The sequence below is a fragment of the Neoarius graeffei genome, chromosome 18 (assembly GCF_027579695.1).
Source record: "Neoarius graeffei isolate fNeoGra1 chromosome 18, fNeoGra1.pri, whole genome shotgun sequence".
Classification (NCBI taxonomy): domain Eukaryota; kingdom Metazoa; phylum Chordata; class Actinopteri; order Siluriformes; family Ariidae; genus Neoarius; species Neoarius graeffei.
The window spans coordinates 34,863,559-34,889,775 of NC_083586.1; the positions used below are offsets into that span (position 1 = coordinate 34,863,559).

At 41.1% G+C, this 26,217-nt stretch overlaps 1 protein-coding gene across 1 annotated transcript in view; it reads left to right on the forward strand.

Annotated features, from left to right (window-relative positions):
- The window catches only part of LOC132866141 (FERM and PDZ domain-containing protein 4-like), a 132,434-nt gene that overhangs the window by 43,418 nt on the left and 62,799 nt on the right, over window positions 1-26,217 (forward strand). The window contains exon 2 of the mRNA XM_060898736.1: window positions 14,633-14,752. Within this exon, the coding sequence (XP_060754719.1) occupies window positions 14,633-14,752 (120 nt within the window). The remainder of the gene's footprint in view (window positions 1-14,632; window positions 14,753-26,217) is intronic.

The following is a 26,217-nucleotide window of genomic DNA, read 5'->3' on the forward strand; positions in this document are numbered from 1 at the left end:
AGGAGGAGATTTAATGGTCTCTCTTTCACACGCTCAAATGCCCTGATAATTGTTCTCCTGACAAGCTGCAGGTCTTGAAAATCTGGATCATTTACACTCATGAGGCTGCGTACTGTTGCAGTTGATGCCATTCCGGACATGCAAAATGCCTGATCAAGATGGAGATCTGTCATGCCATTGGGGTCATTGTTGCCATCACAGTGTTCTTGCAATATATATCTGCAAATCTTTATGAAATATGGTGTCCAGGAATTGAAATTAACACCTGACCACCTGTCAAATGTGAGCAGAATTTGATGTTGATGGAAAATTTGCCAGCCAATTACAAACATAACCTTATGAAAGTGGCCGTTATGTAGTTTTATGCTGTGTATTAAGTCTCCTTGAACACTCTAACCATCTTTCTGCACTTTACCTCAGCGCTATAAATATAAATTGTGATTTCTAGACAAGGTTATCCATTTTCACCTTGCCAGAGCTCAGCTTGACCAAAGACTTGTGCTTTTTCAAAAGCATTACGTCAATAAGAGCATTGTTATATGGGAGCCTGGGCATCACATTGAACCTTCTATTGCTCTCAAGTGTCTATTTTAAGTTGATCTTCACTTTATGATGCTTTTGGGAAAATAAGTCAAGGTCAGTTAGTGATGGAGCAGACAATGGGTGAGGAAAAGTACAAATAAAGCAGATGCGTCAATTAAAAATATCTGACAGGTTGAGGGTGACTTTAGGATTGCACACACTTATACACACCATGTCCTTGCAGTAAGAAGAAGAAGCCTTTGTCACATGTACACTCAAACACAGACTTAAGCACACAGTGAAATTTCTCCTTTGCATTTAACCCATCTGAAGCAGTGAACACACACATGCACACACAAGTGAGCAATGAGCACACACACATACCCAGAGCAGTGGGCAGCTATGCTACAGCACCCGGGGAGCAGTTGGGGGTTAGGTGCCTCACTCAAGGGCACTTCGGCCCAATTTCAGGCCATGCCCCATGTTAACCTAACCTGCATGTCTTTGGACTGTGGGGGGAAACCAGAGCACCCAGAGGAAACCCACACAGACACGGGGAAAACATGGAACCTCCACACAGAAAGGCCCCCGTCGGTCGCTGGGGTCGAACCCAGAACCTTCTTGCTGTGAGCCAACAGTGCTAACCACTACACCATGGTGCCATAATGAAATGTCTCATCTCATTATCTCTAGCCGCTTTATCCTGTTCTACAGGGTCACAGGCAAGCTGGAGCCTATCCCAGCTGACTATGGGCGAAAGGCGGGGTACACCCTGGACAAGTCGCCAGGTCATCACAGGGCTGACACATAGACACAGACAACCATTCACACTCACATTCACACCTACGGTCAATTTAGAGTCACCAATTAACTTAACCTGCATGTCTTTGGACTGTGGGGGAAACCGGAGCACCCGGAGGAAACCCACGCGGACACGGGGAGAACATGCAAACTCCACAGAGAAAGGCCATCATCGGCCACGGGGCTTGAACCCGGACCTTCTTGCTGTGAGGTGGTAGTGCTAACCATTACACCACCATGCCGCCCATAATGAAATGTTGTATTTGGAATCTTGTTCTAACAACACTGAATGAATTATTTATCAAGTCAAACTTCTCGAAGCTCTCAGCCTCCTGCCTATTACATAGCTTGGGTTACAGTGGGGGACTCGTCCTCTGGTAACTGCAAGACTTTGATTCCCTACTCACATCTATATAGTAGCATGCCTCACCAGATTACCATTTTTATGATGGTCTTTGGTACGATCCAATCATGAGTAGAACTCACGGTCTCCCAGTTGAGAGGCAGACACGCTAACCATGAAGTCAATTTGCAGTATTTATCAAGGAAAAATAATAATTGGTTACTAAACTTTTATCAACTAATCACAGCAGCTGAAAGTTAATTTCAGGTCCTGATAGTATATAGTAAAAGTTTACTAACCTGGTGTTAACATAGCAACATAATATTATAAGCCGCGAGTTGGCCTAGTGGTCTGCATGTCCACCTTTTGACCAGAAGATCATGAGTTCTATTGGTGGTTGGTTCATACCAAAGACCATCTGGCAAGGCATGCCACAATACAGATGTGAGTTGGGAGTTAAACTCTCACAGTTACCAGATGACTGGCCCCCCACTATAACCCTAGCGATGTAAGAGGCCGAGGGCTATAGAAAGGGAGATTGGTGCCACCTGATGTGCCTTGTGGCATGGAAAGGACTTTGATTTTTGATAATATTATAACTATTTTTTAAACTCATGCACACCCCAAGACAAACATGTTTTACTGAGTTTCAGTCATGGCTTTTAAACTGGTTTATATCTAGACCCTTGGAATAGCACAGGCTCAGTTTAATGTTCACAGGGAAGCAAATTGAACAGAGGGTCCCAAATTACCAAAGTACACCTTATTAAATCCCAGCACAATGCTAAAGATACACATCATGCAGATAAACATTAAGCTTCGATTCATGTTTAGATCATCAGAATATGGGGGAAAAAACTGGTCAATTGATGACTGGAAAAAGGCCAAGTGATATTTTCCCAATCTTCCAATGTCCAGTTTTGGTCTTTCTGTGCCCACTGTAGCCTCTGATTCCTGTTTTTGGCTGCAAGGACTGGAACCTGATGTGGTGTCTTTTTGTGGTTGTAGCCCATCTGCAACATAATTCAAAGTGTTGTCCATTCTGAAATGCTTTTCTGTCCATCGTGGTTGTCAAGAGTGGTTATTTGAGTCACTGCAGCCTTCCTGTCAGCTCAAACAGTCTTGTAATTCTCCTCTGACCTCTCATCAACATGGCATTTATGCCTTCAGAACTGACACTGAATGGAGGTTTGTTTTCGCCTGCACCATTCTGTGTAAACCCAAGAGACTTGAGTGTGAACATCCCAGGAGATCAACCGTTTCTGAAATACTCAAACCTCAAAGCCTGTCTGGTCAAAGTCACAGTGATCACACTTTTTCTTCATTCTGATGTTGATGATATGATGTGAACATGAGCTGAAGCTCTTGACCTGTATTATGCATTGTGCTGCAGCCACATGATTGGCTGTTTGGATAACTGCAAAATCGAATGAACAAATGTCCAGGCAGTGTTGTAGTCGAGTCACTAAACCTTGAGTCCGAATCCAGTCTCGAGTCCCCAGTGTTCAAGTCCAAGTCATTAAAAAAAATTTCGAGCGAAGTCCAAGTCGAGTCCACTGTTGATCTGAGTCGAGTCTGAAAACAAGACTCCAACCGCACCATTTGACAGTGGCTGTTTTAGCACCATTAATATTAGTTTGTTCCTGAACATGACGTATGAACTGGTGAATGTGCATTCTCTTTGTCAGGGAGTGCAAAGTATTCTGTCAGAGATGGTTGGGAGACGGATGTAAGTGCAGAAGGTGTGTTTATTAATACAAGTCAAGACAGGTAAACAATCCAGAACGGCAGGCAAAATCATAAAATAGTGAAACAGGCAAAAGGTCAAGCGAGGCACAAACAGGCTATCGTAGACTCTGCAGAATCAAAGACAAGAAACAGGAAATCAGGGAGTAGGAAACCAAACAAGGAAATAAGGCTCGGTAATGTGTCAGCAATGCAACTCAATACTTCGCAAAGTAAGTGTGTTTTCACAGTTTTTATATAGGTGCGCTGATTGCGCCTTAATCCTGTGCAGGTGCGAGTCGTTTATGGCATGTGCGCGAGAGTCCGCTTGGTGCGTGCACTGTCCGGAGCGCACCCGAGAGTCTATCACGCACAGGTGTGACACTCTTGCACGAAATTAGTACAAAAATTAATGTAGATATAAATATCTTATGGCAAATTATTATGGCATGTTACAAAAAATTAAGAAAAAATTCAAGTCCTCATCTCCAATTTACGAGTCCGAATGCAGTTAATGCACAAGTCTGAGTCCAAGTCTAGTCACAAGTCCTTAAAATTAGTGCACGGGTCGGACTCGAGTCCGAGTCCTGGACTCGAGTACTACAAGCCTGTGTCCAGATGTTCCTGTTAAAGTAAAGGGTGAGTGTACAGCGTTGTACCATGTTCCTGAGAATACTTTCCATACACACAGAGCAAAACGCCCATAAATGATCTTATTATAATCATATTTATAGAAATAATCACACTGAAAATGTGTCAGTCTCTCCATGACTGGTTGCTCCTTCTGACTATTCACATCGCAGCAGAGTGGAAAAGCACAACGTTTCATTTCCCGACATTTTGGATATACTGTATAATTAAAATCAGCGAACCATTCATATGGAAAGAATAAACAGCAAAATGGTCTATTTAAGAGCATGTAATGAAATTGTGTCTGAAACAAAAAATCTCAAATGGCCGCCGAGCACTGTGATTTCCTGTTTTCTGACGGTATTTGGCAGATGAATATTTTAATATCCAGATGACACGATGCCAAATAGCTCTGGAAATGATGCAAACCCTTTTGTCTGTAAGAGCTACAACTGAAATAAAACACTTGGAAAGAAAACCTCTAGAGATCACACCTGATGGAAAATAATGGCTTCTTCTGTATTGTATTCATTTTTTTCTGGAAAAGATAATAAATTTCTCCTTTCGTTTTACAGAGTACTCTTTCAGTTTGATGATTTATCATCACTGCATCAATAATGCTCTTATCACAGCACAATGCCGTGCCTTTCCTGAGTCATAATAGCACATAAGCAGACTATGGTCACACTCAGTGGCATGCTACGTTAAATATATTGTATTAAATTTTCAGGACTTTTAGTTTTGCTACGAACCGACACACGGGAAGCAAGTTCATGACACTTTTGATCTCTCCACCAGCAGTAGTAACATCTCTTCAAATCATGTTAGACATCATTTACAGTGGTGCTTGAAAGTTTGTGAACCCTTTAAAATGTTCTATATTTCTGCCTAAATATGACCTAAAGCAACATCAGATTTTCACACAAGTCCTAAAAGTAGATAAAGAGAACCCAGTTAAACAAATGACACAAAAATATTATATTTGGTCATTTATTTATTGAGGAAAATGATCCAATATTACATATCTGTGAGTGGCAAAAATATGTGAACCTTTGCTTTCAGTATCTGGTGTGACCCCCTTGTGCAGCAATAACTGCAACTAAACGTTTCCGGTAACTGTTGATCAGTCCTGCACACCGGCTTGGAGGAATTTTAGCCCATTCCTCTGTACAGAACAGCTTCAACTCTGGGATGTTGGTGGGTTTCCTCACATGAACTGCTCGCTTCAGGTCCTTCCGCAACATTTCAATTGGATTAAGGTCAGGACTTTGACTTGGCCATTCCAAAACATTAACTTTATTCTTCTTTAACCATTCTTTGGTAGAACGACTTGTGTGCTTAGGGTCATTGTCTTGCTGCATGACCAACCTTCTCTTGAGATTCAGTTCATGGACAGATGTCCTGATATTTTCCTGTAGAATTTGCTGGTATAATTCAGAATTCATTGTTCCATCAATGATGGCAAGCCGTCCTGGCCCAGATGCAGCAAAACAGGCCCAAACCGTGATACTACCACCACCATGTTTCACAGATGGGATAAGGTTCTTATGCTGGAATGCAGTGTTTTCCTTTCTCCAAAACATAACGCTTCTCATTTAAACCAAAAAGTTAAATTTTTGGTCTCATCCGTCCACAAAACATTTTTCCAATAGCCTTCTGGCTTGTCCACATGATTTTTAGCAAACTGCAGACGAGTAGCAATGTTCTTTTTGGAGAGCAGTGGCTTTCTCCTTGCAACCCTGCCATGCACACCATTGTTGTTCAGTGTTCTCCTGATAGTGGACTCATGAACATTAACATTAGCCAATGTGAGAGAGGCCTTCAGTTGCTTAGAAGTTACCCTGGGGTCCTTTGTGACCTCGCCGACTATTACACGCCTTGCTCTTGGAGTGATCTTTGTTGGTCGACCACTCCTGGGGAGGGTAACAATGGTCTTGAATTTCTTCCATTTGTACACAATCTGTCTGACTGTGGATTGGTGGAGTCCAAACTCTTTAGAGATGGTTTTGTAACCTTTTCCAGCCTGACGAGCATCAACAACGTGTTGTGAAGATCAGACTTTGATAGATCCCTGTTCTTTAAATAAAACAGGGTGCCCACTCACACCTGATTGTCATCCCATTGATTGAAAACACCTGACTCTAATTTCACCTTCACATTAACTGCTAATCCTAGAGGTTCACATACTTTTGCCACTCACAGATATGTAATATTGGATAATTTTCCTCAATAAATAAATGACCAAGTATAATATTTTTGTCTCATTTGTTTAACTGGGTTCTCTTTATCTATGTTTAGGACTTGTGTGAAAATCTGATGATGTTTTAGGTCATATTTATGCAGAAATATAGAAAATTCTAAAAGGTTCACAAACTTTCAAGCACCACTGTATTTACCCGTTCAGTGTGTGTTTCAGTATGTGGTCTGTGGTGCATATTTGATATTTCAGCCATAATCATGCAACGAGACTCATTTGAACTCATGTGATCTCCTTCCTTTTGTTTCTTTTATGTGAAAAGGAAAAGAACACTAACATCCGTAGCTGCCTGTAATGGAGCCAATAATCCTGGTGAAAAAATATAGAGCTTTGAGCCTTTGCCTTTTATGAAACCTCATTTTTGTTGGGAAGGAAAATAATTTTCTCATGCAAGAACAAGATATGTTGGGTACACACAGTAAATGATATTAGTGCTATTAAAAACTGGAAAGGTTTTTTTGGTGTCAGGAAATAATGAAATACTGAAACAAATTAAGTTTCAAGCTACAAAAAAAACATGGGGTAGAATTAGATTAATAACCACTGCGAGTAGTAGTAACAGCAATAACAACACTATTTGTACTGCACCTTTTATACATATAATACAGCTCAGAGTGCTTCAAAAGGAAATTATCAAGACAAAAATGAAAAATATAAGAAGAATTAGCGCATAATGTACATTATTATAATCCACATTCATTGGCTATGAGCAATCGCGTGCTCTGATTGGCTACTCTACTACTAGGATATCAGCTCATGTACCGTGAGTAGATAAAAACAAAATGGCGGCGCGCATCAAGTCAGATACATCACTTTTGGTATCAAGTATTTAAAATAAACAGAAATAGCAAAATAAAAGAATATAGATGACTTGCAACCACGTGATCAAAATGTGCTGCATCATGAACGTCCGCCATGATGGTGGATATACAAAGGAACTAGGATGGCAGCCGCTGAAAGCGTGTCTGTAAACAATGCTGAATTTTCTCAGTATTACCACTATTTGAACGGTCGAGTGAAGATTCAATACAAAGAGAAGATAGATATGTGTGTTTTTGACCCATAATATTTGAAAAGTCAGACTTTTCTGAAGATAAGACGCTTCTACCAACCATCGAGTACCCAGATATCACGTTCTATCTGGTTTGGCTGCTGAAGAATCAAGTCTGACCTTGGACGAAACATAGCCCATTTTATGAGTGGGTGCCCAGTCTGGATTGTTTCTATCATATAATTTTGCTGGTGCTCCTAGAAGCGAAATGGTCATACACGTGTTAAAATTATAACAACACCCGAGTGAACTACGACAACAGAACATTCATTTTATAGCAAAATTCTAGCAACATAAAATAAAATTCTTCCATGATATTATCGAGAGAGCTTTTGAATCTCATCTGAGATTAAATGATTCCTGCAAACACGAGCTGTTTTGGTTTTAGCCTCTGTTAGATCAGCCCTGCCGATGTTGTTCAGCCGTGCTCATCTCCTCTCTTCTCCGTACTAAGCCTCAGAGTTTCCTCACCCTCTTTCCGAATCATGGACGGAATTCTAAAAAATCGAAACGTGCCACGGTCACAAGTACTGTTGTGACCAAACCACATACAGCACAAAGATATGGCATAGCTCAAAGAATGCTTAAAGCAGTGGAAAAACAGAGAGTTGCGCACACGTGTTTTGTATGGAATGTCGCTTGACCCCGTATTTGTATATCCACCAACATGGCCAACATCCAGGTTTCTATTTTGCTTTGACGTCACTTGCAAGTCAAGGATGCCCCCCCCCCCCCCCCAGTTTCTCCTGTTCCACACTCCAGCCCTCTTGGTGGTGGTAATGCATCTTTAATTTGGTTTGTTAACCACCAGAAAACCCTCAAGAAGAAGAAGAAAATGGCGGCGCATTTTGCTGAGCCAACCGAGGACAAAATAAAAACTTGACTCGAAAACAAAACCCCAAAAAATACAAAAGAAGCAACAAAATATGGAAGGAAAGTATTTGAGGGTAAGAACGTATCTTTTTTTTAATTTTTCAAAAATTATTATTATTATAGCATTTTTCACAGATTGCTACTGTCATTTTACCGGTTTCTTTACATCTGCTTTAAGCATTAAAATTTGTTGAATTTTTTTAGACTGGTTCAAAAGCTCAAAGAAGCTTGAAAATTGCATCACTGAAATGTCCAAGAAAGAATTAAATAAATGTCTAAAGCTGTTCTTTGTCATTAATGGCAAAACATAAGTTTGGATCAACTTCCAAACATGGCTGCTGCGGACGACAATCCCCAAGAGTCACAGCTCCCTCTATCACCTGACTTTTAAATTACATCACCTGTCTCCCATTCACCAGTAATCACCTCGCCTATATATACTCAGCTTTCACAGACAGCCAGTGCGAAGTATTGTTTAGTATCCCGTACCTGCCTTCACCGAGCCATTTGACTTATCTCTGATTTCCCGTATTGACCAGTGTTTATGTTTAGTATCGACTTCGTCTTCCTGTTTTCCCTATGTTGTACAGTACTGTTTGCCAATCAACTGACCTCTGCCTGTCCCTGACTATGATTCCTGCTATTCGTTTTGGCTCTGGCTGCAGTTTGCGATGCCCCAGCTCTCCCCTGCGCATGCATTCATAAGTGCCTGCATTCTGACATTCTTTACCTCAGCATGACAGCAAGATGGCACTTTCTGCAACAAAAACAACACTAAAGTCAATTCATGCAATCATCGAGAGGATTTTAAGAAGTCCGCCTTAGCGGAAATGATTTTGTCAGACTGTTTGTAGGAAGTTTTTGTTTACCGAATTTGCAAAAAATTAAAAAATGCTCTGTTTCTCAAAATCCAGTGAATGTGGATATAATAAAACAGTTATTCCAATCAATCTGGGTGTACATGGCTTATAGCTATGCATCTCATTGGCTATCAGTTCATGTACGACTCGATTTCATGGAGTAATTGTTAAAAATAAGCAGCAGTAATAATAGCTTATGCAATAACTATAAAGGATTAAGAAACAACCAGACCAAGCAAGAATGAGAGTCAATAAAACAGTAGAAATAGAGAGTATAAAATGATTTTTCAAAAAAAAAAAACCTAAAAAACAGCTACATCTTCATATCTTTTCTGGTTGATTTTGGGTATACTGAGTGCACCTTTAGTACCTTAAAACACTTTATGCCCAAGACCCATCTTTCTTCAGTCATTCTCACCTAGATACTGTCGATTTGTACCCAAGTACTGCTGCAGTACTCATAAAGACTTTCCTGTACTTTGTACTTATCCCAGGACTCTGATTCATAATATGTTAATACTGAACATCTTTTCAGCACATTTAGTAGACCTACTGTTTCACTTTCCTCTTCTACAACTATTATCAACCAGAACAGGATGGGGTTTATTTTGTGTTTGGTTCCTCTCAAGGTTTCTTCCTTGTGTTGTCTCATGTGTTTTTTCCCCTCCTCTTTCTTCCCTTCTTGCCACGATCGCGTCTGGCTTGCTCACTAGGGATCTAAACCTACATGCTGCTTTTTGACAATGTGATTTGTTAAACTTGCTAAGTAAATGGATGGAACAGTGGAATTACAACACGTTGCTGTTCAGTGCATGTCAGTTTTTGCTCCATCACCCACTGCAAAGAAGCAAACAAATAAATAAACAACCCCTCTGAACAACTGGCTTCCTTCACGGCAAAGCTGGATTGCTGAAGCACAGACACAGTTTTGAGGATCTCATCTTTCCCAGCCCCCACACTGAGCAACAGATCTCCAGCAGAGTGCTGATATTTTTCTTTCACCCTCCCCTCACTCGACATACACAACTCTCCAAATCCTCTTATTGCCGCAAATTGTGTGGATTTGTTTTCTCCCTGATGAGACGGATTAGGAGATGAAGCCGGAAGGCCCAGTGTGTCAAATCTGTCAGCATAGATCGCCTTAACAACTCGATTTCTCAATCCACGTACTGTAGGCCATGCTAGCCACTGGAGGATGGCAAAAGAAATTCAGGAGGACAGGAGACAGTTCGGAGCTTGTGGAATCGACGGTACTCATTTACGAAGAGCAATTTTTGAGTAATCTGTTACAACAGCACACTTAAGACGAATGTGTCATGAACCTCATTCACTTTAATATTAATATGTTCTTGTCAGTATAATCTTGTGAAAAGATTTGCTGACATTGTGCTTGGAACATTTGGAACTCCACAAATGAATCACCAACTTAACTGGTCATTTTAATTTGTGCAGATTTTGCACAAATATAAATTAAACTGGTAATGTGAAAGGAATGTGTCTTAACTAATTTGAAGTGTATGGAATAAGGATGGCGGCACGGTGGTGTAGTGGTTAGCACTGTCGCCTCACAGCAAGAAGGTTCTGGGTTCAAGCCCAGTGGCCAACAGGGGCCTTTCTGTGCGGAGTTTACATGTTCTCCCCATGTCCGCGTGGGTTTCCTCCGGGTGCTCCGGTTTCCCCCACAGTCCAAAGACATGCAGGTTAGGTTAACTGGTGACTCTAAATTGACCGTAGGTGTGAATGTGAGTGTGAATGGTTGTCTGTGTCTATGTGTCAGCCCTGCGATGACCTGGTGACTTGTCCAGGGTGTACCCCGCCTTTCGCCCGTAGTCCGCTGGGATAGGCTCCAGCTTACCTGTGACCCACAGGATAAGCGGCTACAGATAATGGATGGATGGAATAAGATGGGCTTTTGAGGAACTTAATCTCAGGGAACCAAAATGTATTTGCACAGCAACTTAACAACCTCGTGAACAAGAACTCACCAGCAGACACGGCATTTCTATTCTATTGCCTTTAAAAAACTGAACAAACATATTTACCCTTACATTAGGCTTAGGGGAAGCCATGGTCAAATGGTTAGAGAAACAGCTTTGGGTGACCAAAGGTCACTGGTTTAATTCCCTGAACCTGCAGGATTGGTTCAAGTGCCCTTGAGCAAGGCACCTAACCCTCAACTGCTCTGGCAAGTGTGGTGGTGTACCTTATGTCTGATTAGCCAAAAAAAAATGATTCAATTATTAGTTCGGGCAAGAACTCAGCCATAATAATAAACGAGGCTTATTTAAATCAACATTGGATCCAGTCCATTGGATTGGATAAATGTTTTATATGCTATAAAGTAATGCTGGAGGATTTATGTGGGATGACTTCATGGGTTTTATTAAATACATTGCTGCAGTTGGACAGTGACAGTGCATTTCAGTGTGGCACAATGAGGCTCTGGAGAAAATAGAAACATCTTCACCCTATCCTCAGGAGATAGTGAGTTTGAATCCCAGTTACCCCACAAGGAGCAAAATTTGTCATGCTCTTGAAGTGAAAGGAATGACATATTCTTTCTTTCCTGTCAATCACAAGAAAATCGTAAGCATCTGTGTGTTCATGTATGTGGAAGAGGGTAGATAGCGCTTTCCTCTAAGGGTGTTCCAGTGTTCCAGAAGCAGCAGTTTAAAAAGATGTGGCTGACTGGTTTCACGTGTCTTGTCAGAAACAGGTGTTAGACTTGGATGGGGAGAGCAGGCTGATGGGTGGGAACTGGTAAGTAACCAAATTGCGGGGGGGAAATCAAAAGAACTGCTTATTTTCGCTGAAAAGCTCGAGTGTAATGGTAGCGAAATAAAGGTTTTGCTTTTTGGTGTGGCATGCCATAAATTAAAAAGGAATACACTCTCTGTGTGTTGAGAAAAATATTTTGCATTTTTTCATCTCCATAATGACTGTATCTAATTCTTATAAGAAAATGGAAATGAGTCCTTTTCAACTGAAGTTTCAACTGTTTAAAAACATCAATCAGCCCTGACTGTTTTTCACTGGAGAGATCAATGAAGGTTTGCTTTTCTGTGTGGCACGTTGCCTTTGTATCACAAATTAAAAAAGTAATACCTAAAGCAGTCTAAACACGACTTGTTTTAAGTAAATATTCATTATTTAAAAATGCATTTAGGTTCAGGGCGGCACGGTGGTGTAGTGGTTAGCGCTGTCGCCTCACAGCAAGAAGGTCCTGGGTTCAAGCCCAACGGCCGGCGAGGGCCTTTCTGTACGGAGTTTGCATGTTCTCCTGATGTCTGCGTGGGTTTCCTCCGGGTGCTCCGGTTTCCCCCACAGTCCAAAGACATGCAGGTTAGGTTAACTGGTGACTCTAAATTGACCGTAGTTGTGAATGTGAGTGTGAATGGTTGTTTGTCTCTGTGTGTCAGCCCTGCGATGATCTGGCGACTTGTCCAGGGTGTACCCCGCCTTTCACCCATAGTCAGTTGGGATAGGCTCCAGCTTGCCTGCGATCCTGTCAGACAGGATAAGCGGCTACAGATAATGGATGGATGGACATTTAGGTTCAGAGTGAAATTCATGCATGGGTATTTACTTCACTTTGGAGCTTTTTCTTAAAAGCAAGATTTTAACTAAAAGCCTTGACCAAAATGCTTGAAAACAATGAAACACATATATCTGACAATTTAGTGTGTCCAAACTTTTCACTCATGTTAAAAAAGGTAATGAAATAAATATGCTCTGAAGTGGGATTTCCATCCTGAAGTTTATAAGTAAAGGAAATAAGCACCCATGCCCAGGACTTGTGGGTTTAATATGGGTTTGACGGTTGGTTAATTTTTATTCATGGATTTTGGTTTGCATCTATACATTCAGTGTTGTAGCAGTGAGAATAAATTCCATGAATCAAGTGAAATAAATATATACTCATACTAACTGTAATAATTGAGTTCTTCACAATAACTGATAAAGAACCAATTTCATGACCCAGAAAGCATTATGGTAAGGACTGCATCATTACTGCACTGTCTCAATTACATTATTATATTAATTAACATTCAAAGATGTCACAAATTTGCCAATTTCTTGTTCTTTATAATTCGTTGAAATGGATCACCATGCCAGATGTTTAATTGGGAGATAAATAGGACTTGGTGTTATATTCACCTTGCAGAAATGTGAAAGAGAAAATGACGTCATAAAATTTTGAGATTGCTACATTATAATTTAATCATTTCTTATCATTTAACATATCAATGTACAGTACTGTGCAAAAAATCTTAGGCACCCTATTTTTTTTTTCATACAAACTGCTATTGTATGACTTTTACATTATCGAGTCAGTACAAAAACATTTTAGAGTCCAAACATTCGTTTTTCAGCACAAAATTAAATGCGACAGAAAAAAAAAATGTTTGTATCTGAGCAGAATATAACATAAGAGAGCACTTTTGAGATTAAAAAACATAATGAAGGCTGCTGGGTTTTGGTGCAAAATTAAGAAGCAAGTGTGACAGTCAAAGTGTTCAGAAGAACTGTGGCTGCTTCTGTAAGATGCTCAGTAAAACCTACAGCTCATTTCCTTATAAAGCTGCACTCATTGTGCCTGAGACTATTTTTTTTTCCAAGCAAAGGGTCATCTCACACCAAATATTGACTTTGTTTCATTTATTATGCCTTACTGCTTACTGTTTATAGTATTTTTTATGTTGAAACATTTAATTTCATTACTTTTAAGCCAGGCGGCATGGTGGTGTAGTGGTTAGCACTGTCGCCTCACAGCAAGAAGGTCTGGGTTCGAGCCCTGTGGCCGGCGAGGGCCTTTCTGTGTGGAGTTTGCTGTGGTTTGCTGTGGAGGTGCTCCGGTTTCCCCCACAGTCCAAAGACATGCAGGTTAGGTTAACTGGTGACTCTAAATTGACCGTAGGTGTGAATGTGAGTGTGAATGGTTGTCTGTGTCTATGTGTCAGCTCTGTGATGACCTGGCGACTTGTCCAGGGTGTACCCCGCCTTTCGCCCGTAGTCAGCTGGGATAGGCTCCAGCTTGCCTGCGACCCTGTAGAACAGGATAAAGCGGCTAGAGAGGATGAGATGAGATGAGACTTTTAAGCCATTTTTTGTCTACAGCATTTCTTTACATGTGTCTAAGATTTTATACAGTACTTTAAGAAAATAAACGGTGGTGTAGTGGTTAACACGGTCACCTCACAGCAAGAAGGTCCGGGTTCAAACCCAGTGGCCGGCGAGGGCTTTTCTGTGTGGAGTTTGCATGTTCTCCCCGTGTCTGCGTGGGTTTCCTCCGGGTGCTCTGGTTTCCCCCACAATCCAAAGAAATGCAGGTTAGGTTAACGTGGGGCGGCCTTGGGCTGAGGTGCCCTTGAGCAAGGTACTTAACCCCTGACTGCTCGCTAGGTGCTCTGGTGTGGCTGCCCACTGCTCTGGGTGTGTGTGTGTGTGTGTTCACTCCTTCAGATTGGTTAAATGCAGAGGATGAATTTCACTGTGCTTGAAGTGTGCATGTGACAAAGATTTCTTCTTTCTTCTTAAACACTTTATTTTCTGCTCTGCTTTATTTTTAGCCATAAGAGTAAATCCACCGGCTGGCCTCCACCCTCAGGAAGCTGGGCTGGACTACAGGGATCTACATCATATGAATGGGACATGACCTCTGCACGTGACACCAGGGACTGCTTCATGAAGTAAGCTTTCAAGTCCTCAGTCACTATTACATTATATACAGAGGTGGAAAGCTCTCAAACATACTCTAGGCTTCCAGGAAATGGTGTACAGTGGCATGCAAAAGTTTGGGCACCCTTACTGAAAATGTCTGTTACTGTGAATAGTTAAGTGAGCAGAAGATGAACTGATCACCAAAAGGCATAAAGGTAAAGATGACACATTTCTTTTCAGCGTTTCCTGCAAGATTTGTGTATTATTTTTGTTTTGTACAATTGGAGAGTGAAAAAAGAAAAGGAACACCATGCGAAAGTTTGGGCACCCCAATACATTTGAGTTCTCAGGTAACTTTTACCAAGGTTCCAGACCTTAATTAGCTTATTGAGCTGTGGCTTGTTCAAATTCTTCGTTAGGAAATGTCAGATGATGCAGATTTCAAAGCTGTATAAATTCTCTGACTCCTCAAACTTGTCCCTAAAATCAACAGCCATGAGCTCCTCTAAGCAACTCCCTCGCATTCTGAATAATAAAATAATTGATGCTCTCATAGCAGGAGAAGGCTACAAGAACGTAGCAAAGTGTTTTCAGGTAGCTGTTTCCTCAGACTGTAATGTTATTGAGAAATGGCAGTTAACAGAAACAGTGGAGATCAAGGTGAGGTCTGGAAGATGAAGAAAACTTTCTGAAAGAACTGCTCATTGGATTGCTAGAAAGGCAAATAAAAACCCCTGTTCGACTGCAAAAGACCTTCAGAAAGATTTAGCAGACCCTGGAGTGGTGGTGCACTGTTCTACTATGCAGCGACACCTGAATAAATATGACCTTCATGGAAGAGTCATCAGAAGAAAACCTTTCTTGCATCCTAGCCACAAAATTCAGCGTCTGAAGTTTGCAAATGAACATCTAAATAAGCCTGATGCATTTTGGAAACAAGTCCTGTGGACTGATGAAATCAAAATAGAAGTTTTTGGCCACAATGTGCAAAGGTATGTTTGGAGAAAAAAGGGTGCCAAATTCCAGGAAAAGAACACCTCTCCAACTCTGAAGCATGGGTGTGGATCGATCATGCTTTGGGGTTGTGTTGCAGCCAGTGGCACAGGGCACATTTCACTGGTCGAGGGAAGCATGGATTCGAATAAATACCAGCAAATTCTGGAAGCAAACATCACACCATCTGTAAAAATGTTGAAGTTAAAAAGAGGATGGGTCCTACAATAAGACGATGATCCAAAACACACCTCAAAATCTACAATGGAATACCTCAAGAGGCACAAGCTGAAGGTTTTGCCCTGACCCTCACAGTCCCCTGACCTAAACATCATTGAAAATCTGTGGATAGATCTGAAAAGAGCAGTGCATGCAAGACAGCGCAAGAAACTTGTCGGACTGGAAGCCTTTTGCAAGGACGCATGTGTGAAAATCCCCCAGATAAGAACTGAAAGATTATTAGCTGGCTACAAAAAGTGTTTACAAGCTGTGATACTTGCCAAAGGGGGTGTTACTAGGTACTAACCATGCAGGGCGCCCAAGCTTTTGCTTCGGGCCCTTTTCCATTTTTTGTCATTTTGAAAATGTAAAAGATGAAAATAAAAAAAAATGTTTTTGCCTAAACTATAAAGGGAATGAGTCATCTTTAACTTTATGCCTTTTGGAGATCATTTCATCTTCAACTTGCTGAACTGTTCACAGGAAAAGCAATTTTGACCAGGGGTGCCCAAACTTTTGCATACCACTGTAACTCAAGATCATGAACACTTATGCAATCACAAATTTTTTTATTATTGTAAATAATTTTGAAAATGATATTGTTCCCCCACTACTTTATTATTATTATTATTATTATTATTATATACCTACCTCAGGTTTATCATCCTTCCATGTTAAATTGTGTTCTCAATTAAACATGAACTTTATACATTGGACTGTCATGAATGAGAGAAGGTTTTTATTAACTAGATTTATTTTTTAATCTGCATTCCCTCACATTATTTATTTATATATATATATATATATATATATATATATATATATATATATATATATATATATATCCCTGCGATAAGCTGGCGACTTGTCCAGGGTGTACCCCGCCTCTCGTCCATAGTCAGCTGGGATAGGCTCCAGCTTGCCTGCGACCCTGTAGAAGGATAAAGCGGCTAGAGATAATGAGATGAGATGAGATATATATATATATATATATATATATATATATATATATATATATACACACAACCCCGATTCCAAAAAAGTTGGGACAAAGTACAAATTGTAAATAAAAATGGAATTCAATGCAATAATTTCCAAATCTCAAAAACTGATATTGTATTCACAATAGAACATTGAAAACATATCAAATGTCGAAAGTGAGACATTTTGAAATTTCATGCCAAATATTGGCTCATTTGAAATTTCATGACAGCAACACATCTCAAAAAAGTTGGGACAGGGACAATAAGAGGCTGGAAAAGTTAAAGGTACAAAAAAGGAACAGCTGGAGGACCAAATTGCAACTCATTAGGTCAATTGGCAATAGGTCATTAACATGACTGGGTATAAAAAGAGCATCTTGGAGTGGCAGCGGCTCTCAGAAGTAAAGATGGGGAGAGGATCACCAATCCACCTAATTCTGCGCCGACAAATAGTGGAGCAATATCAGAAAGGAGTTCGACAGTGTAAAATTGCAAAGAGTTTGAACATATCATCATCTACAGTGCATAATATCATCAAAAGATTCAGAGAATCTGGAAGAATCTCTGTGCGTAAGGGTCAAGGCCGGAAAACCATACTGGGTGCCCGTGATCTTCGGGCCCTTAGACGGCACTGCATCACATACAGGCATGCTTCTGTATTGGAAATCACAAAATGGGCTCAGGAATATTTCCAGAAAACATTATCTGTGAACACAATTCACCGTGCCATCCGCCGTTGCCAGCTAAAACTCTATAGTTCAAAGAAGAAGCCGTATCTAAACACGATCCAGAAGCGCAGACGTCTTCTCTGGGCCAAGGCTCATTTAAAATGGACTGTGGCAAAGTGGAAAACTGTTCTGTGGTCAGACAAATCAAAATTTGAAGTTCTTTATGGAAATCAGGGACGCCGTGTCATTCGGACTAAAGAGGAGAAGGACGACCCAAGTTGTTATCAGCACTCAGTTCAGAAGCCTGCATCTCTGATGGTATGGGGTTGCATTAGTGCGTGTGGCATGGGCAGCTTACACATCTGGAAAGACACCATCAATGCTGAAAGGTATATCCAGGTTCTAGAGCAACATATGCTCCCATCCAGTCGACATCTCTGTCAGGGAAGACCTTGCATTTTCCAACATGACAATGCCAAACCACATACTGCATCAATTACAGCATCATGGCTGCATAGAAGAAGGGTCCGAGTACTGAACTGGCCAGCCTGCAGTCCAGATCTTTCACCCATAGAAAACATTTGGCGCATCATAAAACAGAAGCTACGACAAAAAAGACCTAAGACAGTTGAGCAACTAGAATCCTGCATTAGACAAGAATGGGTTAACATTCCTATCCCTAAACTTGAGCAACTTGTCTCCTCAGTCCCCAGACGTTTACAGACTGTTGTAAAGAGAAAAGGGGATGTCTCACAGTGGTAAACATGGCCTTGTCCCAACTTTTTTGAGATGTGTTGTTGTCATGAAATTTAAAATCACCTAATTTTTCTCTTTAAATGATACATTTTCTCAGTTTAAACATTTGATATGTCATCTATGTTCTATTCTGAATAAAATATGGAATTTTGAAACTTCCACATCATTGCATTCCGTTTTTATTTACAATTTGTACTTTGTCCCAACTTTTTTGGAATCGGGGTTTTCTCCTCTCATTATCTCTAGCCGCTTTATCCTTCTACAGGGTCTCAGGCAAGCTGGAGCCTATCCCAGCTGACTACGGGCGAAAGGCGGGGTACACCCTGGACAAGTCGCCAGGTCATCGCAGGGCTGACACATAGACACAGACAACCATTCACACTCACATTCACACCTATGATCAATTTAGAGTCACCAGTTAACCTAACCTGCATGTCTTTGGACTGTGGGGGAAACCGGAGCACCCGGAGGAAACCCACGCGGACACGGGGAGAACATGCAAACTCCGCACAGAAAGGCCCTCGCCGGCCACGGGGCTCGAACCCAGGACCTTCTTGCTGTGAGGCGACAGCGCTAACCACTACACCACCGTGCCGCCCTATATATATATATATATATATATATATATATATATATATATTTTTTTTTTTTTTTTTTCTGTACCACCATTTGACATTGGACTAATCTTTCCAAAGTCCTTTTACAAGTGTTAACCATTTTAACTGTTCCGTTAAACACTGTGGTAATATTTGGGCATAATATTAAAAAAGAAAATGTATCATATGGTAATCATATATTATAAATACTAAAAGCATTCTCGGGGAAAGTGCTGGGATTAATTGCCTGCAGTATTTACTCGAGTGCTGTTTTTATCAAGTAATCAACAGGATTTACGGAGGACGTGATAAACACTGCATACAAAATGTGAGAATTAATTAACATTATGAAATGTACATAAGTTTTAAGAAATTACTTATTTAATGAAGTGGAATTAATTATTCAAGAACAGTGAAGTGGATATGAAGAAAAACTTTCTTCAAACATCTGGCACACAAATGATTCATTCTGAGCATTCTGAGAAATGATAATATTAAATTTTACATAGTAATAGTCATCCTTTCAATTTAAAGGTTAAAACAGCAACATAAATATATATTTACACACATGCTGGCCACTTTAATAGGAACTTGTTTCTTGGCTGGCAGGACTGGAACCCAATGTATTCTTTTGCTGTTGCATGCTGAGATGCTTTTCTGCTCACCATGGTTGTAAAGAGTGATAATATGAGTTGCTATAGCCTTCCTGGCAACTCAAACCAATCTGGCCATTTTCCTCTGAGCTCTCTTATCAACATGTTCCCCCCACAGAACTGTCACCCACTCAATGTTTTTTGTTTTTAACACCATTCTGTGTAAACTCTAGAGACTGTTGTGTGTGAAAACCCCAAGAGATCAGCAGTTTCTGAAATACTCAAACCAGTCCATCTGGCTCAAACCAACACCCATGCCACAGTGAAAATCACAGAGATCGCAATTTTTCCCGTTCTGATGTTTGAAGCTGGTGCGGATTTAAGGGGGGAGGGGGGCACCCAATGCCCCCACCCCCATGTCCAAAAAGTTTTAGTAAAAGGCTACCTGGAAGTGTGACTTGATTGTATGAGAGATATGCCTGCCATTTTTTAATTAATAAAGTTTAAAAAAATAAACAAAATAAATCATTATGTGGTATTGAGCTGAAGAGTTTATGGTGTAAATTTATATTTAATAGTAGGTCCTAGCTTAGGTTTATTTGCTTGTGACACAAATGCAGTGAAAAGCAAGCCGGTCCTGTTGGATTTTAGCAGGGTGCGGGAACTTCATGCATTGACACAATAACATCCTGTATTCCCAGACTGCACTGTAGACTACATGTAAAGGGTGTGCACCATGATTTTATGTTTATGGTATCGTTAACACGCATGTTCACAAGCTAAAATGATAAGACGCTGCAGCAGGCTTACTGCGTACACACACACACACGTGTCGGCTGTCCGTGTAAGCTGTCATAAAAATCAAAGTGAGGCTTAGCCCCAAAACAGCACGTGTCCCATGTACATACGCAGGGTATAGTGAGTAACTCACTATACCCTGCGTATGTACATGGGACACGTGCTGTTTTGGGGCTGAACCTCACTTTGATTTTTATGACAGCAGCTGGATAGGTCTGTGAGAGATGTTGATTTTTGCAGCGGCTCTGAAGAAAATCTTCTTGAAATGCCCTGAGTCTTGGGAACTAAGACTTATTATAGGACTTGTCCACATGCAATTCACACAATCATTGTATCGTTCTCTCAGTCTACTAGACTCAGGAGCTCAGATTGCAGTTACTGACTTTGTATTATAGACATGCAACTCTTGCAATCTTTGTTTATAGTTATCTCGGTATTTAGCTCTGTCTTAAGTGGCCACTTACATTCCCTCAGTTTCCCTGGGTATATTCACTGTCTCATATGTACATTGAATGTCCTGACAGGAGCTCAGATTGCAGTTGCTAAAATAGTAATAATTTATTGATAGAAGGTGTTTTGTGGTCAGTGTACTACACTGTAGTGTGTCATGTGGTAATGCATTGTATGACAATGCAGCTTTCATAAATATTAACGTATATCAGTTGTAATTATATTCTACGCATATACCTGCAACCCTGACAATATCATTTTCAGTGATTAATAAAATGGTTTTGAATGGTCCTACTTTTAAAACATATTTTTGATATGGTAATTTTCTTGAAGAGATTTCATTTAGGGGCGGCACGGTGGTGTAGTGGTTAGCACTGTCGCCTCACAGCAAGAAGGTCCGGGTTTGAGCCCCGTGGCCGGCGAGGGCTTTTCTGTGCGGAGTTTGCATGTTCTCCCCATGTCCGCGTGGGTTTCCTCCGGGTGCTCCGGTTTCCCCCACAGTCCAAAGACATGCAAGTTAGGTGACCGTAGGTGTGAATGTGAGTGTGAATGGTTGTCTGTGTCTATGTGTCAGCTCTGTGATGACGTGGCGACTTGTCCAGGGTGTACCCCGCCTTTCGCCCGTAGTCAGCTGGGATAGGCTCCAGCTTGCCTGCGACCCTGTAGAACAGGATAAAGCGGCTAGAGATAATGAGATGAGATGAGATTTCATTTACAACATGTCTCTGACAGCTCAAAATGCATCTCCGGGCATTTAAAAACTGCAGAGCTTCCGGGGGACTCTGGCGGCTCTCAGACTCCCAGCCTTACTGGGTTTACACCTCCCCCCCTTCCCTTTTTCCTGTATCCACCCCTGTGAAGTGAACATTAACTGAAGCTCTTGATTTGCATCTGCATGATTTTATGCATTGTGCTGCTGTCAAGGGATCGGTTGATTAGAAAACTGCATGAAACATCAGGCATATGGGTGTACCTAATAAAGTGGCCAGTGAGTGTATTGCATCTGTACTCAAGATTGATGATGCAATCAGTATTTTAACTATGTGTATTCACAACCACAGTCACAGACAGAGAGTACATTGCATTTTATGGAACATTTCACTCATTTGCTTGTTGGCATCTCTGTTCCATCTTGAAAAATGGAGTTGACCTATATGTAGTAGATGGATTTCATGGTTTATAACTTGGTAGGCATAAAGTAAATGCACTTTTGAAATGCTTGCTGGATTACAATACAGATCATATTCCAGTGTACTGAAGTTTTAAAATATCACAGTCTGGAGATATTATAGTTTCATGCAGGAGTGGACAAATTATACTAAAGTGAAAGTATAATTAATTAAAAAAATTAATTAAAAAGTGGTAGTATCCAGCCAAAAAAATTTACTCGAGTGGAAGTAAAAAGTTGCTTTTAAATGTACTCAAGTATAAAAAGTAAAGGGTAAACGATTTAACTGATGTAATTTAATTAATGCCTTCAAGTAAATGGAAGCAACTTTGCCTGAAAATATCTTTCGATCTCAGTAAGTTTGCAATATTTACCAGTTATTTGACTCATTGCCTGTCCGATTGCATTAGTTCCTGGAATTGATGCTTGTCAAACCTGGAATTAGCAAAGAAAGCATGCTAACAGTTAAATATAGCCAGTTAATATTAGCAAATTAGCAAAACTTACCTTTTTTCAAATTAGATGGATTTCATGCTTTCTAGAGAAGTAAAGGACACACGGTGTTGCTTACTCCAGCATATAGGCACATTTTACTGAGGTAGGGCTCATCTTCAAGGTCAGCACGACAGTCCAGTGGTGATCAGATGCACATGGATCACTCTTGCATTAAAGTGGCATTCCACCATTGGATGTATTCTTTGGCATAAAATACAATATATTTTATGACAACATGACTAGACAGAGAAATATTTTAGCTTCAAAATGATATATCAAACATAATTTTTTGACAACGACAAGTATATTAATTTTGCGACCAAAGTCACCTACCCTTTTAATTTCCGCGCGGTAGTGAAACGTGATGTCATCGGCAGGTTCCCCTTCTTGTGTACCACGTGTCGGTCTATTTTTAGACCAGGAAACCCCAAAGTGAGAGAGTCATTTCTCCTCGTATATGGGGGCCAAAAAAATTGCGAAAAATTTTGAGTTAATCTTTCAGTTAGCTAGATTTATTGGTATTAGCTAGATTTATTGGTATTATTTTTATCGCGTTCTATCCGCCATTGCTGATAATATGTGCCACGTCACACGGTACACAAGAAGGGGAACCTGCCGATGACATCATGCGCGGAAATTAAAAGGGTAGGTGACTTTGGTCGCAAAATTAATATACTTGTCGTTGTCAAAAAATTATGTTTGATATATCATTTTGAAGCTAAAAGATTTCTCTATCTAGTGATACCGTTTATATATGTTGTCAAAATATATTGTATTTTATGCCAAAGAATACATCCAATGGTGGAATGGCACTTTAACTACATTCTGTCGTCTAAGAAGGACGAGCTATCGTTAGCTAGTAATAACTTAAAAGTAGACGGCCTTTCGATTTCATAAAACCGGTGAAATTTAGTTCCCTCTGAAATGTGGTCATTGTGATATATGTTTATTTCTGTAATACCTAAGAAAGAAAGAAAGAAAGAAAGAAAGAAAGAAAGAAAGACCAGGCCATTCTGTGGCTGGGAAGTTATTTAATTTGAGGGGATTCCCTAGCAAATAATGTGCATGAAATTGCTCACTTCATGCATTCAAGCAGACAGAGGAAGTCCAGAGTGCGCATGCGCATGTTTACCTTTCGGCGGTGTCTTCTTCTTCTTCTCTTGGGTTTTCCAGCAGCTGGCATCCAGTGTTGCATTACTGCCATCTCCAAGTTTACCTTGACCATGCACTGACGGTTACATCATTCTGTCACTAAACGAACAGCTGATCACACCGAGGTGCTTGCTGACCACCGATATTTATTAGTTTGGTCCTGCGTTTTCCTTTCCTTCGCAACATAATGCTGTTCTTGGATTTGAGTTCGGCATTCAACACAATCATTCCCCAGCAGCTAATACAAAAACTCGGACATTTGGGACCAAACACCTCTCTTTGTAACTAGGTGCTGGACTTTCTTACAGGGAGGCCACAGAACGTTTGGGTCGGCAGTAACACCTCCAGGACCATCATGCTGAGCACAGGGGCCCCACAAGGGTGTGTGCTCAGCCCGCTGCTCTTCACCCTGCTGACCCATGACTGTGTACCAATCTATAGCACCAACCACATCATCAAGTTTGCGGATGACACGACTGTGGTGGGCCTCATCACTAACAACGATGAGGCCAACTACAGGAATAAGGTGAGCCAACTGGTCCAGTGGAGTAAAGACAACAATCTCTTCCTGAACGTGGGGAAGACCAAAGAGATTGTGGTCGACTTCAGAAGAGGTCACTCACAGCATCCCCCTCTGACCATCGACAGTGCAGAGGGTGAGCAGCACCAAATTCCTAGAGGTGCACATTGCTGAGGACCTCTCCTGGTCCAACAACACTGCATCGCTGGCTAAGAAGGCCCAAACTTGCCTCTACTTCCTCTGCAAACTGAGGAATGCACGAGTCCCACCCCCCATCATGTGCTCTTTCTACAGGGGCACCATTGAGAGTGTCCTCACTGGCTGCATCACTGCATGGTACGGAGGCTGCAATGCCTCCTGCCAGAAGACTCTGCAATGCATCGTGAACACGGCCAGCAAGATCATTGGTACCCCTCAGCCCTCCCTTACGGACATCTATCACTCCTGTCTCACCTGCAGAGCCATCAGTATCGCTGGTGACACCTCCCACCCTTCACACTCACCACTCACTCTTCAGCCTCCTGCCCTCAGGGAAAAGTTATCAGAGCCTCCGGGCCCACTCCACAAGACTGCTGAACAGCTTCATCCACCAGGCTGTCGGGATGCTGAACTCTGTCCACTACCTACCCCCTACCCCTGGTCTGTAACACATTCATTCACACAAGAAACTCTATCTCATCCATTTGCACATCACACTACAATCATCTGCATTACTGTTGTATCTGCAGCTATTGGTCATTTGCACTACTGTTCATATACACCTCATAAGCTGCTCTTCTAAGCACCTTCTCTGTTACAGATATTGTACTGTATTCGCACTAAAATAAATATTTTTTTATCTGATTTTACAAGTAAGGTGAGAGAGAAACGGCATTTCAATTCTCCTATATGTCCTGGATATCTAGTGAATTGACAATAAAAAGAATCTTTGAATAACATCTTTTCTTCTAGCTTTCTGTTACTGTAGTTAGTCTTTCATGTTTCATTCTCATCCTCCATTGTTTTCTACTGTTTCAAATTTGTATCCCACAATGCCTTGCGCGAGCGGGGAAAGCCCGCCACATGATGCATGACGTAGTATCTTGTATTGTGCCATGATGAAGCAAGAAATAATAGCAGAGAATTTAGGGCCACGTGGCCTTAATTTATTAATTGTTCTATTTTAAAAATCCTAATAAAATTGGAAGTCTGTGATTCGAATTCAGTAGCTTTCGGTCCACTAAACAAAAATAACTGGGTGTCAGGGAAAATTCTTTTTATGACCTAAACCTGAAAAATCTGAAAGGCAGTCTAGCTTTAATTCGGTATGAGTAGTATACACTTCTGTTCTCAGTCAGATGCCAATAGCCTTTCTATGTCAGTTTGGATAAGTGATGGTGAAACAGTTTAGTTTTTGTTTTAACTTCAGCGCAACCCTTATGGTTTTTTTCACCCCCATTATATTGTATTCTCCCTGTTTGGTTCATAGGTATATTTGTGTGTTCAAGCCTTGCCTTTCTCTCCTGTAACTGCAAATGTCTACTATCTTTCACACTTGCTTTGATGATGGAAATTTCCTTCTTCACCTCAGATTAATGAGGGTCATTCTTTTAGAATGCTTTCTTCTTGAATAATAAATAAGTTTTTCCTCATTCAGTCCTCACCCCGGGGCGGCACGGTGGTGTACTGGTTAGCGCTGTCGCCTCACAGCAAGAAGGTCCTGGGTTTGAGCCCCGGGGCCGGCGAGGGCCTTTCTGTGTGGAGTTTGCATGTTCTCCCCGTGTCCGCGTGGGTTTCCTCCGGGTGCTCCGGTTTCCCCCACAGTCCAAAGACATGCAGGTTAGGTTAACTGGTGACTCTAAATTGACCGTAGGTGTGAATGTGAGTGTGAATGGTTGTCTGTGTCTATGTGTCAGCCCTTTGATGACCTGGCGACTTGTCCAGGGTGTACCCCGACTTTCGCCCGTAGTCAGCTAGGATAGGCTCCAGCTTGCCTGCGACCCTGTAGAAGGATAAAGCGGCTAGAGATAATGAGATGAGATGAGTCCTCACCCCTGGTTGATTGACCATTGGTCCAGATTTGAACGGTCATTGGGATAATATTGACACAGACTTGGCAACCCA